Genomic DNA, 13,563 nt, shown 5'->3' with positions numbered 1-13,563 from the left:
CCTGAGTAGTTACTCCGTGTGGGACGCGATGAGTGAAATAGGGAGCAGAGGCCCTAACCGGTTTGGCTCATGGATAGAGCGTCGGCCTGCGGACTGAAGGGTCCCAGGTTCGATTCCGGTCAACGGCACGTACCTTGGTTGCGGGCACATCCCCAGTGGGAGGTGTGCAGGAGGCGGCTGATCGATGTTTCTCTCTCATCGATGTTTCTAACTCTCTATTCCTCTCTGTAAAAAAATCAATAAAATATATATATATTTTAAAAATGCCACGTGAGAGTCCCAGGGCGGTACCGGAACCTCTGCTAGGCCCCACCCCGTGAAGGGGCTACGTGGACCCATACATCAATGTGTGCAGCTTAACTTCAGTCTTTCAATTACTTAGGCCAAAGGAAGAGCGATGTAGAGGAATCAAGGGGTCGTGTTCATGGGTTTCCCCCATACTACAGGGCTAATCTGGCTTCAGTGGCAAATCCAGGTTTTGTAGGACCTGAAGCTTATACAATTTTGAGGCCACATTTTTTTGATTTGTTAAAATATGTTTTTATTGACCTTTTAGAGAGAAAGGAAGGGGGAGGGAGAGAGAAAAATCGATGAGAGAGAGAAACGTCGATCTGCTGCCTCCTGCACGCCCCCCCCCCCCACCGGGGGTTGAGCCAGCCGGGAATCGAACCCATGACCTCTTGGTGCATGGGAAGACGCTCCACCAACTGAGCCACACCAGCCGGGCTGAGGCCATATTTTTCAAAAGAATACAAAATTACTAGTGCACAGTTAGACACGGAAGTGAATATTTAGAACAAGTAAAGAAACCGAATAATCTACAAAATTTTAAAAGCTGACCATTTTTACAAACATCACACAATCTAGAAAAATAACAATATTGTTCAATAATTCACTGCCTTAAACACCCCCACAATACCTTTTTCCTGCATTTTTTCCACTGCATACCCTGTGACTGCTTTTTCATATGGAAATGATTTTGTAATTTCATTTCTGATAGAAATTTTGGTATAGTCGATCAAAACGCGTTTTTCATATGGATAGTTTTCTTAGAAAAGTTTATTTCAGCTTCATCACTTATTGTTGATAATGTCATGAACATTTTTATCAGTATTGCTGTCAACTTTGCTATAAGCAGCAATGGCATTTCAAGACTTCTTGCCTAGCAATTAATCTTAAATTCTCTTTGCATTCATTAACCTGTTTTCCATCAATATCTTCATTATAGGTGTGTTTTCTGATTTTCATATTTTAATTAATGTCAATATTTCTTGCAAACTCAGCCGGGACCTTGAATTTTTCCAGTGTGATTATAGGATGCATTCTTCATTTTGACACACAATCACTTTTAACATCCCTCAAATTTTTGTCTTATTTGTAAATAACAGTTAAAATGATAGAAAACCTTTCACATATCTATATAAGGAATGTAATTTTTCACTTACATTATTGAGACATTGAAGACATCTTGATTATTACCTAAAACCCCAGGGATTTTAAAGAACTCTTTTTTGCACAACGCCCATCAAAAAGGGGAAAATTCAGCCTAGCCAGTGTGGAACGGAAGGATCCTCCACAGCCCGACTCTGCGTCCAGGCATCGTAACCCCTGCTTCTCCTCCGCAGCCTGGAGCTGAGCGCTGTAGCACACGTTCCCCTTATAGCCCGCCCTCTGGCCCCGCGCCTGAATGCCACACGCCAGGAAAGTTGGAAGTTTCTGGAATTATGCCTAGGCGTCGTCCTATTTGAGATAGGTTTACACTTGTTTGTAGGGAAAATAGCTAATCCTATATAATAAAAGCGTAATATGCAAATTGACCGAATGGTGGAGCAACCAGTCGCTATGACGTGCACTGGCCACCAGGGGGCAGACGCTCAATGCAGGAGTGAGGGGTCCCGGACTGCGGTGAGGGCGCAGGCCAGGCTGAGGGCCGCCCACCCCCAGTGCATGAATCTCATGCACCAGGCCTCTAGTAAATAATAACACAACTGCATACCCATTCATATGTACCTGGGGGCTTCTGCCTTCTTGCAGACAACGGCCAATGAACTGAAAAGCGTCCTGCCGGCTCTGGAAAAGGCCACCTTGGCTCTCAATGCCCTGGATAAAGCCGATATCTCTGAGTTGAGGTGAGTCATGTACCTCTTTCTTTTGAGTTGAAAAAGTTCCAAATAAAGCCATAAATACCTGGCAAAAGTCACTAAGTCCACATTCATGTTTAGATGGCCCTTTTTACCTATCTTGGAGGTTTGTTTTTTTTTTTCAATTTTCTATTACGTGTGATATCTACCGTGCCTAATCCGTGTTACGATGCCATCGACCGGAAGGCACGTCAGGATTGTGTGCTGCCGGGGTGCGCCCTTGGTTATAAACCCAACCGCGGTCTCAGAGACGTAGAAACGTGCGTCCTGGAGTTGGTGAGATGCTGTCTTGCCGAGACCCCGGGCAGAGAAGCCCCAGGGCCTGTGTGCGTGCCTGACCTGCGGTTCCACAAACCAGAGGGCCCTGTGCTGCTCCTTCCGCCAGGTTAGCGGTGGGATCTGTGGGGGTGCAGCCCTGCACGTCGGTGCTGCACTGCCGGCCCTTGCCACCAGGTGACGCTATGGGAAGCACTTCCACTTGTGCCCTTCCCAGGTGCGAAAGGCAACAAAAGAGACATTCCTAAGAAATACAAGCAGCACCCTAGCTGGTCTGGCCCAGTGGATAGAGCGTCAGCCTGCGGACTGAAGGGTCCCGGGTTCGATTCCAGTCAAGGGCGCTGCCCGGGTTGTGGGCTCGATGGCCAGTAGGGGGCGTGCAGGTCATAGGTTGCCTCTCAACCACTGAGCCACCGCCAGCCGGGCAAGACACCCACATTTTTAAAGACACCCAAATAATGGAAAAAAAAGCTATTGTATCGGCCATTAGTTCTCCCTATCGAAAGCGCTTGTTAAAAGAATCTGTATGTGTTGTCTTCTGAGTGATTTTCCTCGTGAAGCTGACGAGCGTCTCGCCGTCTGTTGCAGAGTCTACACGCGCCCCCCTAACCTGGTCCTGACCGTCATGAACGCGGTGTGCATCCTCCTGCAGAAGAAACCTACCTGGGCTACGGCCAAGCTACTGCTCTCGGAGACTGGCTTCCTGAAAAAGCTGGTTCAGCTCGACAAGGACCGGTTACCCGATAAGGTAAAAAGCCTGCTCGCCGATGACTGCGTCCGGGGCACGTTTGCATTTACAAACCAAGAGGGTCAAACAGAAGCGTTAAAATCAGAATTCTGGCCCGGCTGGTGTCGCACCCAGGTTGAGCGTTGACCTATGAACCAGGAGGTCACATGCATGGGTTGCGGGCTCGATCCCCAGTGAGGGGGGGTAGTGGGGTAGAGGGGTGTAGGAGGCAGCACATCAGTGATTCTCTTTTGCCCAAATCATAGCCGTCACCCAGGTCGTTTGGGGGTTCCATTCAGAGGTCATTGTTCCACAGGGAGCTGTGGATTTGGTGTCTCCGTGGGAGGAGGGGAGGAGGGGGTCTGCCCGCGCCACCATCCTGAAGCTGGTCCCTGAGAGCTATTGTTATGGGTGCGGCAAAGGATTATGTACAACACGCGGCCGGCACTGTTCTGAGCACTTGCCAGTGCGGACGTGTGTGGGAGGAGATGGGGGCAGATTGGAGCACAGAAAAGAAATCGGAGAAAGTAAGGTCGTCTGGACACCCAGTGAAGAGTTTTTCTGGAGCAGATCTAATTCAGAGTCTTGCCCGGCTGGTGTGGCTCAGTGGTTGAGAGGCAGCCTAAGAGTCAGGAGGTCAGGGTTCGATTCCCGGGCAGGGCACAGGCCCGGGTTGTGGGCTCGATCCCCAGTATTGGGGGGTGCCGGAGGCAGCCGATCAGTGATCCTCTCTCATCATTGATGTTGCTATCCCTCTCTCCCTCTCCCTTCCTCTCTAATAAATCAATAGGAATATAGTTAACAAAAGAGAAGACTGTGGCTTTGCTGTAGGATGTCAAGAAGGATGATAGCAGGGCCAGAGCCCTGAGTGAGCAGTGGGGTGAGGGCAGCATAGAGTGGGGCCCTGCTGGACAGGTGAGACTTGCAGGAAGAGGAAAGGGGGGGCAGGGTAGGCAGCGAGTTACAAGGCCCTGGACCCTGGCACTGTATGTAGATGGACGCACAGGAGAGCCAGATGCCACTGATGTGGCCCCAATCCAGGTCATGTGTGGCCACCAGAAGCCAAAAGAGGCAAGAAGCAGATTCCTCTCTAAAGCCTCCAGAAGGACGTCCGGAAGGTTGTCTGGAAGGGCATCCGGTCTAATTAGCATATTACACTTTTATTGTGATAGACAGGAGCCCCAATAATAAACCGAGGGCAGGCTGCCTGCATCCCTCAGCGGAGTGGTTCTGTCCGGCTTTGGGGGGTGGGGGCGGGAGGAGGAATCTGAGATTTCTTCCTGACCACGGCCCCCAGAAGTAGATGAGAAATACTGTGGGCTGTCTCCACCCTGGGCTGTGCCCTTTCCACGCAGTGGGTCTATAGCAGTGGTCGGCCAACTGCGGCTCGCGAGCCACACGCGGCTCTTTGGCCCCTTGAGTGCGGGCGGCTCTTCCACAAAATACCGACTTCTGCGCATGGGCCACAAAGTTTCAATCGCACCGTCCGTGCGCGCCCACATGTGGTATTTTGTGGAAGAGCCACACTCAAGGGGCCAAAGAGCCGCGTGTGGCTCGCGAGCCGCAGTTTGCCGACCACTGGTCTATAGGCGTGTGGCACAGCTGAGCGAGAGGGTGACCTCATGAGCCCCAGGGTGCCCCGGGCCATGCCCGCCCCCCCCCGTTGGCCGGCGGGACCTCTGAGCAGGTGTGTCCAGCCCATTCCCCTCTTGGGGTCCCCAGCCCCTCACCCCTGAGGCCCACAGGAAGGAGATCTCAGACCTCCGCGCACCCCAACTTGTGCGAAGCCGGAGAAAGTTAACGTGTTCTATTTTTACTTTTAAACGGAACTCCTCTTTTAAAAACTGTAGCGAAGGTCCTGTAGCAATAACAGCAGCGACAAGATGTCTGCACTGGGGGCTTCCCCCTCTGGAAAAATCATTGGTACGAGAGCCCGTTTGTGCTGAGGCGTGGGGGGGGGGGGGGGCGGGTTTGTTAATCCTCACCCAAGGATATTTTTTCCATTGATTTTTAGAGAGGGTGGGAGAGAGGGGAAGGGGAGAGAGAAAGGGGGGGGGGGAGGAACATGGATGTGAGAGAGAGACATCGATTGGTTGCCTCCTGCGCGGGGCCAGGGACCAAACCTGCAACCAGGTCTGTGCCCCTGACCAGGACTCAAACCCGAGACCCTCCGGTCCAAAGGCCGGCGCTCTAACCACTGGGCCACCAGGCAGGGCTAGCTAGGTATGTGGTTTTCCTTCTGCCCGGGAGCAGCCGGGTATTTCTGCCGGGAGATAAGATTTCACCCTAAGGCGGATGAGGGAGGACTTCACATCCAGAAGCGATCTTTCTCACGGGACACCCCGCTTACGCTCCCTGCAGGTGTTCATAAAGCTGAAGAAGTTTTTAACCTTACCCGACTTCCACCCCAAAAAGATCGCCCACGTGTCCGTCGCCTGCTGCTCCATGTGCGAGTGGATCATAGCTCTGAACAACTACCACAACGTCCGGAAGGTACGCCTTTCCCTCCCAAACGTCCAAAGCAGCTGGGAAGCGACACTTCGCACGGACGAAGTATCCAGGAATACTGTTCATTTAACAAGACGCAAGTGAACTTGTCGGGAAAGAAATGCGCAAGGACACACCCTGTAATCAAACACACGCCAGCGCGCACAGCTGTCAAGCCCTCCTGTCCAATTCCGATCTTTATGGCAGCGATGCTGCTGTTTCATGTGTTTGTTTTACTATATTTCGCCATATTAAACTATTTTATATTCCTTCTGGACACGTAATTCTCGGCAAGTTCGTCCTAAGGGTTGACACTTATCAATGTCTTTTAAACAAAAGTGGCATTTTAGCCCTGGCTGGTTTGGCTCAGTGGATAGAGTATTGGCCAGCGGACTGAAGGGCCCTGGGTTCGATTCTGGTCAAGGGCACCTGCCTGGGTTGCAGGCTTGGTCCCCAGTAGGGGGGCGTGCCGTAGGCAGCCGATCAGTGATTCTCTCTCATCATTGATGTATCTGTCTCTCCATCTCCCTTCCTCTCTGAAATCAATAATAATATATTTTTAAACAAAAGTGGCATTTTTTTTAAAGTGAACTTGACTTTCTTAACACTCAAAGCTGTGACGTTCCTTTTAAGGTGGTGGGCCCGAAAGAGATCCAAGTCACCGAAGCCCAGAACGTTCTAAGAATTTCGCAACAAAGGTTGGCAGAGAAACAAAGAGGTTTGCAGCTGGTAAGACATTTTTTTTACCCGTTAAACTGTCGACACCTTTATGAACTAGACAACAGCATCCGGAAAGAGTCATCATCTCAGTAGATTTCATAAGTTGAAGATAAAATGGGGATGATCATGAAGGTAGTAAAGGCTTAATTACGATGAAACTAGAGGCCCGATGCACAAAATTCAAGCAAGAGTAGGCCTTCCTTCCCCCCGGCTGCCAGCACCGGCTTCCCTCTGGCACCCGGGACCCGGGCTTTCCTCTGGCCGCCGACAGGCATCTGGGACCGGGGCAGCCCCAGCTTCGTCCGGAAGATCGTCCGGTCTAATTATCATTTTACACTTTTATTATTATAGATGATGGAAAATCTAAATGTTACCTTAAACATAGGTGAGCGGACACATTGTTTTTCTAATAATTTTGGGGTACCTGTGATAAAAAGTTGGGAGACCACTGGGCCAAAATACCATCATCCCTTACCCTGGTCTACTCGAACGCCCGCGTGACTTGGTCTCCTGTTCACCCCCCTTTTTACAATTTAATTTTATTGGGGTGAACACTGGTCAGTACGATCATACAGGTTCCAAGTGAAACATGATCTGTGTATGGCATTGTATGCCCACCACCCAAAGTCAAATCGTCTCCCGTCACCATATATTCGGCCCCCTCCACCCTTTACCACCCCTTTCCTCTGTTGTCTGCGTCTATGAGATTCAGTTTTATATCCTACATATGAGTGAAATCAAACGGTTCTTCGCTTTTTCTGACTGACTTACTTCACTTAGCAGAATAGTCTCGCGGTCCATCCATCTTGTCACTAATGGCGCTATTTCATCTTTTCTTAAGGCTGAGTAGCATCCCATGGTGTTTGGGTACCCCCATCTTCTTCATCCAGTCCTCTATCAAAGGACACTTTGGTTGCTTCCATGTCTTGGCCACCATGAATAGAGCTGCAATAAACATGGGGTGTAGATACCTTTGCCAATAACGTTTTCCGATGTTTCCGGTGGAATCTCAGAGGAGGGACAGTTGGGTCCTACGGTAACTCTTATTCTTAATTTTTTGAGGAACCTTCATGCTGTTCTCCAAAGTGGCTGCACCAGTGACATTCCCACCAGCAGGGACTAAGGGTTCCTTTTGCTCCAAAACCTCTCCAACACTTGTCGTGACTTGTCGATAATGGCCATGTTTGCGGGGTGAGATGGCATCTCGTCGTAGTTTTGATTTGCATTTCTCTGATATATATTGTATCTGTTGGCCATGTGTATGCCTTGGGAGAAGTGTCTGCTCAGCTCCTCTGCCCCTTTTTGAATGGGATTGTTTGTTTGGTGTGGAGTTGTATGAGTTCTTTGTGTATTTTGCATATTAACCCCTTGTCAGAGCTGCTGTTTACAAATATCTTCTCCCATTTGGTTGGCTGCCTTTTCGTTTTGTTGGCAGTTTCTTTTGCTGGACAGAAGCTCTGCAGTTTGATATAGTCCCATTCATTTATTTTTGCCTTTATTTCCCTTGCCTTTGGGGTCAAATTCATAAAATCTTCTCTAAGACCCAGGTCCATAAGTTTAGTACCTGTGTTTTCTTCTATGTAGTTTATTGAAGATGGCACTTAAAAAAAAAAAAACTTCAGCCCTGCTGGCATGGCTCAGTGGTTGAGCGTCAACCTATGAACCAGGAGGTCATGGTTCAATTCCCAGTCAGGGCAGATGCCTGGGTTGCAGGCTCGATCCCCAGTGGGGTTCATGCAGGAGACAGCTGATCCATGATACTCTCTCGTCGTTGATGTTTCTATCTCTCTCCCCCTCCCTCTTCCTCTCTGAAACCAATAAAATTCTACTTGAAAAAACAAAACTTCAATATCAAAGGATTATTTATTTAAGTATTGCAGTGTACATTTTTACTGGTAAAATAATGTATCTTTCCTGGAAGATTTCCCAGGATGTGAAAATGAAGTGGTTTACACACTATCCTATATAATAAAAGGCTAATATGCAAATTGTCTCCTTGAGAGTTCAATCGACCGGGAGTTCAACCACTCGTTGTGACGTGTGCTGACCACCAGGGGGCAGCGCGGAATGAAGGAAGGCCCCGGCCAGCAGCTGGAAGGCCCTGATCAGCCTTGATCGCCAGCCAGGCCTAGGGACCCTACCCGTGCACGAATTTCGTGCACCTGGCCTCTAGTATTTCTATAAATAGAAATAAACTCTTGAGGCAAAATAAGATTAATCTCAATAATAAATTAATTGTCTTTCAGGTCGAAGAACATTTGCAGGTTTTGCGTGCCGCCTACAGAGATATCGTTGCTGAGAAAGACGTACTAGCAGGTCGCAGACAGCTCGCCATGAGGCGCATGTACTGTGCGTCTGTGCTGCTCACCGCCCTGGGAGATGAGAAGGTGTGACTTTTGTTGGTCTTCTGTCTCCTCCGTTAATTTCTCATGCTTGTCTTCAAACAGGGGTAACGGACCCCAAAGATCAGAAGTTGTTTCGCTGGTCCCTGAGGCATCAGCACACCTTGGTGCGATGCCCAGTAAAACTCTGTGAGTGTCAGGTTCTCTTTTCTAGCACAGGAACAACCCGGGATGAATGTGTCAGAAGGGATGGGGCGAAAGGGGGTGGCGGTGGGAGCGCCAGGAAGGGAAAAGAACGTTTTCTTTTGTTCTGTCTTCTGACCTTTTTCACCTTATCTTATTACTTCTCTTCTAACTCATCTTCCTTGTCTATCCTGGAATCCCTAATGAGCTGAGGAGGTTTAGTCAGACCTCAGCTCTCTCAAAGGATGTTACAGAACCCTCAACATCATTTTATTTTGTTTAATATATTTTATTGATTTTTTTTTTTTACAGAGAGGAAGGGAGAGGGATAGAGAGTTAGAAACATCGATGAGAGAGAAACATCTATCAGCTGCCTCCTGCACACCCCCTACTGGGGATGTGCCCGCAACCAGGGTACATGCCCTTGACCGGAATCGAACCTGGGACCCTTGAGTCCACAGGCCGACGCTCTATCCACTGAGCCAAACCGGTCAGGGCCACATCATTTTAATTTAGTTGGTTTAAGCAGAGCAGTGGTGCTCAACCTTCCTCATGCCGCGACCCTTTCATACAGTTCCTCATGTCGTGGTGCCCCCCAATTTCATTGTTACAAATGGAACATCATGAAAGCAACGTGATTGATCACAAAAACAATATGCCATTACAGATGTGTCTTCCGATGGTCTTGGGCGACCCCTGGGAAAGGGTCGTTCGACCCCCCAAGGGGTTGCGACCCACAGGTTGAGAACCTGAAGTAGAGACCTATGAGGGAAGGCTCCTACAGGGCAGGCGGAAGGAGGTTATGAAGTTAGGCCCAGCAGAGGGAGAGCACACCCCTCCGTCTATGTCCTTGAGAGCCTGTATGTTGAGCGGTGGCCGAACATCAGCGTTAGCCCAGGTTCAGCTGCCGGAGGCTGGGGTCTTGGCCAGCGCGCTTCATTTACCGACAGTTAAGCACAGGCCGAGGGAGGAGGCCGCACAGCCAGGGAGCGTGGGTTCAGACCCCAGCCACCCAGCGAGAGCTTTGTGAACTTGAGCTAGCTGCCTAACTTCTCTAACCTTCAACTCCCTCCTCTATTAAAATGAAGTCAGTGGCTTTTATTTAACGGGATATTGAAAGAGTCCAATGAGATTTTTTCAAAGTAAAATGTCTATCAGATAAGTGAGGAGTTAATAAATGTTGGACATTATTATTATTGAACGCCATTAATAACATAATATGATTTATTTTTTAATTGCCCTGCTTTATTACACAAAGGATTTGAAACGCCTATCCATCTTAGCGAATATGATCCCATCGGCAAATCCAAAAATAGGACTCGTGTTCCCTTAAAAAAAAAAAAAAATGCGTGTTTTTATTTTAGCCATGATTGATTGTATTATACAACCACAGCAGGAGAAGAGGAATAGGAATGGCAATGATTGATCCAACTGGGGGGGGGGGGGGGCATTTAATTTCCAAAATGTCTCGAAATAGTAGATTTTATAGTAAAGACCAGTAACTCATTTTCATTTTAACATTTAGACTCGATGGCAAGAAACAATCGATCAGATAGACAGCAAGTTGGAAGGGATTGTGGGCGACATCCTGATTTCAGCAGCGTGCATTGTCTACAGCGGAGTATTAACAGCAGAATTCCGCGAGCTGATTGTGAATGAGTGGGAGAATCTTTGCACTAAAAACAACATTTCTTTGTCTTCTCGCTTTTCTTTAATCGAAGTCATGGCACAAACACAGCAGGTACTACCATATCTATTAGCCAGTTGAGTGGCTTTTTGTTGATTTGAATTTTTGCACGTGCATTTTTTTTGGCTTGGGTCTTTCCCCCAAATCATTTTGATAAATGGAAGTACTGAAGTCTGTTCTAGGCCTTAATTTTTTTTTTTTAAGTTATAGTTTTAATTCCTCAATTAGTTACATCTACTATTTCCCAATCCTTTGGGCAAAAGTCACAAAATACATTTTTTCTCATGGCAACACTGTCTAATGAATATAACCAATTTCTTTCCCTGAAAATCCTTTCATTAATAAATTGGTGAACTTATTAAATCATGGGTAGTATTCTCAGAAACAGCCAGAATATAGACCTCACATTTATTAATTTATCAATAGATATTTATTGTCTACGTAAGTTCCAACAATGGTATCCCAGAGAGTAATTTTAAATTGGTTCCCCTGCTGACAACTCAACTTAAACTGACCATCCAACCTACAAATTCTCAGAAGCAATTTGTTTTTGTAACACTCAGAACAAATTTAAACCCAAATAAATCAATAATTACATTAAATGTAAATGGTCCAATTAAAAGGCTAAGCTTATAAGACTATATAAAAATGTAAACCAAAATACAAAGCGGAAATCATATGTTACTTAGAGAAGACACATCTAAAACACAAAGATTGATTATGGTAAATTTCCTCCCCATTTTCTATAGATTATGTTTTTAGAAAGAGAGCATAAACTTGAATCCAAAAAGGGATTGCTAGAATTGTGTAACCATGTGTTACAACACAATAAGCATTGGCTTAAGTCTTTGAGAATGCGTTAACAATTCTAAATTTGTTTGTACCTAATAACATGACCTCAAATTCATATAAAACGAACATTAAAAGAACTTCATATAAAAATGGACAAACCTGCCATCGTAGTGAGCGATTTTAAGACTCTTCTTTCTGTAACCCGTAGGAAAAGGACACACAAAAGTCGGTAGGAATAGAGAAGATTTGCCCAACATGATTAACAAATGGGTAATGGGCACAATAGGACTCTGCAGCCCACACCTGCAGGTTACACATTCTATGCAAGCACACAGAGAACGTTGCCAAAATTGGCCTTGTAATGGACCACAAATAAAATTCAGCAAACGTCAGAGGATTTCAGTCTTATGGTGTCTGATCAAAGTACAATTAGCTAGAAGTCGGTAAAGTTTCTTTGAAAAACCCGATATTTCTGAAAATTAGGAAATATACTCCTAAACTAATCACAAGTCAAAGAAGAAACCAGGATTGAAAAAAAAAAAAAAATGAGCATCAGTGAAAGTTTTTCCTTTGAGATTGGAAACGCGACAAAGGGTTAGCTCTAAGCACCTACTTAGCTCTAGACTAGAGATCCTAGACTGTGCAATAAGGCAAGAAAAAGAAATTAAAGCTATTAGAGGAGTTGGGAAGGAAAAAAACAAAAAAGTAGGAAATTTTGAAGGTGTTATGTACCTAGGAAACTGAAGAGACTAGGTAGATATATCGTGAGCATTAACGAACGTTTAGCCAAGTTTCTGGAATTAAAGTCAGTATGCAAAAACCAATGGCGTTTCTCTACACCAGCAACAAATAGCCATGTTTTTAGGTGCCATTTCTATAGCATCAATATGAATTATCCAAAAAAAAAATTTGTATAAAATACGGAGATAAGTTTTAAGAAACCTGAACAAACGAAGAGTTATACCATGTTCATGAACTGGAACACTCAATATTGGGAAGTTGAAGTCCGTAGATCAGTTTTTCCAAATTGATATATCGATCCCAAGTACAGTAGTCCCCCCTGTCAGCAGGGGATGCCTGGAACTGCAGATGGTACCTGGCCCTATATATACTGGTGTGTTTTTCTTTTCTTTTTGTACTTTGTTTTTATTGTTGACACTGTATTGTATTACAGATGTCCCCATCCCCCCACCTTTGCCCACCTCTATCCAGCCCCCCCCCCCAAATTCCCTCTGGCCATCAGCACACTGTTGTCCGTGTCCATGGGCTGTGCATATATGTTCTTTGGCTAATCCTTTCACCTTCTTTCACCCAGTCGCCCCTCCCCTCTGACAGCTGTCAGTCTGTTCCATGTTTTTTTCTATATATACACATCTTTTCACTGAAAGGAAGCCCATCACGGCTTCTCTCTGGCACATCTGAATTGCCAGCATCACTACTCTTTTTTTCTTTTAATATATTTTTATTGATTTCAGAGAGGAAGGGAGAGGGAGAGTGAGAGATAGAAACATCCACGATAAGAGAGAATCATTGATCGGCTGCCTCCTGCACGCCCCCTACTGGGGATTGAACCTGCAACCCGGGCATGTGCCCTTGACCGGAATCCAACCCGTGACCCTTTAGTCCGCAGGCCGACGCTCTATCCATTGAGCCAAACCGGATAGGGCCGACATCACTTAGGGGCCGTTATGAGGTCAAATAAGGGCGACTTGAACACCAGCCCAGCAGGACCACGCCGGTGGATCCGGGCTACAAGCGACCAACGGGCGGGTACGTCCTGTAGGTATTAACCACGTTGAAGAAGTTCACAAAACAATGAACGCATCCGTGGTCTCATTCCAGATCCGCCAGTGGCATCAGCAGGGGCTGCCTCTTGGTCAGTATTCAACGGAGAACGCCATCCTGATCCAGAACGGCCTGCCCTGGCCTCTGCTGATTGACCCCCACGAGCAAGCATATCACTGGATCCGCCAGATGGAAGGGCCGCGGCTGCAGGAGCGCTCCATCCGGGACAGCGATTACATCAGGACGATTGAAAAAGCTATACAGGCAGGAGGGAGTGTCCTCCTGCAGGTATGTGCCCCCAGCGGCCGGCGTCCCTCGTCCCAGGCCGCGGAACACACATAGTATGCACTGAGTGAGGCCTTAAAGGAAGTAGCAGGTCAACTCCTCGGGGGGGGGGGTGGGGGGGGGAGACATGCATCTGTA

At 47.1% G+C, this 13,563-nt stretch overlaps 1 protein-coding gene across 1 annotated transcript in view; it reads left to right on the top strand.

Annotated features, from left to right (window-relative positions):
• DNAH14 (dynein axonemal heavy chain 14) overlaps positions 1-13,563 on the top strand; it is a 137,304-nt gene that overhangs the window by 100,758 nt on the left and 22,983 nt on the right. Inside the window, exons 60-66 of the mRNA XM_036355199.1 lie at positions 2,035-2,129; positions 3,006-3,165; positions 5,506-5,637; positions 6,265-6,360; positions 8,598-8,738; positions 10,402-10,617; positions 13,198-13,428. Of these exons, the coding sequence (XP_036211092.1) occupies positions 2,035-2,129; positions 3,006-3,165; positions 5,506-5,637; positions 6,265-6,360; positions 8,598-8,738; positions 10,402-10,617; positions 13,198-13,428 (1,071 nt within the window). The remainder of the gene's footprint in view (positions 1-2,034; positions 2,130-3,005; positions 3,166-5,505; positions 5,638-6,264; positions 6,361-8,597; positions 8,739-10,401; positions 10,618-13,197; positions 13,429-13,563) is intronic.

This window comes from Myotis myotis, unplaced genomic scaffold (assembly GCF_014108235.1).
Source record: "Myotis myotis isolate mMyoMyo1 unplaced genomic scaffold, mMyoMyo1.p scaffold_m19_p_21, whole genome shotgun sequence".
NCBI lineage: Eukaryota > Metazoa > Chordata > Mammalia > Chiroptera > Vespertilionidae > Myotis > Myotis myotis.
The sequence above is the reverse complement of the archived record's forward strand: the minus strand, read 5'-3'. Positions and strand labels throughout refer to the sequence as shown.